The sequence below is a fragment of the Glycine max genome, chromosome 18 (genome assembly GCF_000004515.6).
Source record: "Glycine max cultivar Williams 82 chromosome 18, Glycine_max_v4.0, whole genome shotgun sequence".
In the NCBI taxonomy this organism is placed as follows: Eukaryota; Viridiplantae; Streptophyta; class Magnoliopsida; order Fabales; family Fabaceae; genus Glycine; species Glycine max.
Window position 1 is genome coordinate 12,637,559 of NC_038254.2, and position 2,522 is coordinate 12,640,080.

At 40.5% G+C, this 2,522-nt stretch overlaps 1 protein-coding gene across 1 annotated transcript; it reads left to right on the forward strand.

Moving 5' to 3' along the window:
* Positions 1 to 839: 839 nt before the first annotated feature.
* On the forward strand, positions 840 to 1,763 carry LOC102664944 (uncharacterized). Its single transcript, XM_006603168.1, has 2 exons — positions 840 to 1,439; positions 1,518 to 1,763. The coding sequence occupies exons 1-2, from the start codon at positions 840 to 842 to the stop codon at positions 1,761 to 1,763; spliced, it is 846 nt and encodes a 281-aa protein (XP_006603231.1).
* The last annotated feature ends 759 nt before the right edge of the window (positions 1,764 to 2,522 follow it).

A 2,522-nucleotide genomic window follows, 5' to 3' on the forward strand; every position in this document is an offset into this window, starting at 1 on the left:
TTGCAAGCAACTCAACCTTCACATTCAGCAGTTATGCAGGTTGGAGGTTGTAGCATATGTGGAGGAGTGCATGAATCTAGTTGTTGTATACCCCTTGATGATGCTACAAAGGAGGTGAACTATATGGGAAATCAACACAGACTAGGGTTTAATGCAGGTGGATTTTCAAGTTACCAGAAAGGTGCAAATTTTAATCAAAATCAAGGGCAGTGGAGGTCTCTTCCTAGGAATCAATTCAACAGAGACCAAGGAGGACCATCCAACAGGCCTTAGAATCAAGGGCCTAGCCTTTATGAGAGGACCACCAAGCTGGAGGAGACTTTGGCTCAATTCATGCAAGTTTCAATGTCCAATCACAAAAGCACAGAGTCTACTATAAGGAACCTGGAGATTCAAGTGGGACAACTGGCTAAGCAGATAGCTGAAAGTTCTTCTGGAGGTTTTGGGGCGAATACTGAAAAAAATCCCAAAGAAGAATGCAGACTATCATAACTAGAAGCAAGAGGGAGACCATGGTGAAAGATGAAGGGAGGAATAGTGATGAGGAGGAGTTAGTTGTTGAAGAAGAAAAAGAAAAAGAAGAAGATCAGATGAGGGAGAAAAAAAATGATGGTGAGGAAGAAGAAAAAAATGAAAAAAAAAGAAAAAATGAGGAAGAGAAGAAGATAAAGAGGGAGTTGGCTAGAGAAAAGAAGAAGGAGGTTGTCTCATATAGAGGGAAGGAAGCACCATACCCTTTGGTGCCATCCAAGAAAGACATGGAATGACACTTTGCTCGTTTCCTTGATATCTTCAAGAAATTGGAGATAACTATCCCCTTTGGAGAGGCCCTACAACAAATGCCACTCTACTCAAAATTCCTTAAAGACCCATTGTCCAAGAAGGGCAAATATATCCATAGCGATAATATTGTGGAGGAGGGAAACTGTAGTGTTGTTATTCAGAGAATCCTTCCACCTAAATACTACGATCCAGGGAGTGTCACAATCCCTTGCTCTATTGGTGCGGTGTCTGTTGGGGAAGCCCTCATTGACTTGGGGGCCAACATTAATTTGATGCCTTTCTCCATGTGCAGAAGGATTGGAGAGCTGGAAATCATGCCAACAAGAATGACATTGCAGCTGTCAAACCGGTCTATTACAAGGCCTTATGGCGTGGTAGAAGATGCTTTGGTCAAGGTGCGACATTTTACCTTCCCTACAGACTTCGTGATCATGGACATTGAAGAGGATGTTGAAATCCCACTAATTTTGGGTCGTCCCTTCTTGTTAACTGCCAATTGTGTGGTAGATATGAAGAAAGGTAATCTGGAAATGAGCGTGGATGATAAGAAAGTTACAGTCAATCTATTTGAAGCCATGAAGCACCCAAGGAACTATAAGGCCTGTTTTAAAGTAGAAAAGGTGGAACATGAGATAAACATGGTAGCTAGAACCATGGTACTGCAATCCCCACTTGAAAAAGCACTGACTAATACTGTGGAGTGTTTAACAACGGATGAAGAAAAATAATTGCAGAATTGTTTAGAAGAATTAAAGGGTGTAGAGGAAAATCCTTCTAAAAAAGTGGTGTTTGAAGAATTGAAGAAGGACATTCCAACAGAAAAGGCTAAAGTGGAGTTGAAAACCCTTCTTGAACATCTGAAGTATGTGTTCTTAGGAGAAAATGAAGCAAATCTGGTGATCATCAGCAATTCTCTAAGAAAGGAGGAGGAATCTCAACTGGTGAAGGTTTTGAAGAAACACAAGGCAGCCATTGGATGACATATTTCTGACCTGAAAGGAATCAACCCTTCTTAATGTATGCATAAGATCAACATGGAAGCTGACTATAAGCCGGTAAGACAACCACAAAAAAGATTGAATCTAGTTATGAAGGAAAAAGTGCGGAAGGAAGTACTCAAATTGCTAGAAGCATGCCTCATTTATCCCATTTCGGACGGTGAATGGATTAGTCCCGTGCAGGTGGTTCCAAAGAAAGGAGGCATAATGGTCATCAGGAATAAGAAGAATGATTTAATTCCTACAAGAACCATCACTGGCTGGAGGATGTGTATTGATTATAGAAAATTGAATGATGCCACCAGAAAATATCACTACCCACTTCCCTTCATGGATCAAATGCTTGAAAGGCTGGCAGGACAATCATTCTATTGCTTTTTAGATGGATATTCTGGTTACAATCAGATTGTTGTGGATCCAAATGACCTAGAAAAGACAACATTTACCTGTCCCTTTGGTGTGTTTGCCTATAGGTGAATGCCATTTGGTCTTTGCAATGCTCCTGCAACTTTTCAAAGATGTATGAAGGCAATTTTTGCTGACATATTGGAGAAATGTATCAAAGTGTTTATGGATGACTTCTCCGTCTTTAGCTGATCTTTTGATTGTTTTCTAGAAAATCTAGAGCGTGTGTTGCAACAATGTGAAGAAACAAACTCGGTGCTTAATTGGGAAAAATGCCATTTTATGGTTCAAGAAGGAATAATGTTGGGCCACAAAATCTCTGTGAGGGGGATTGAA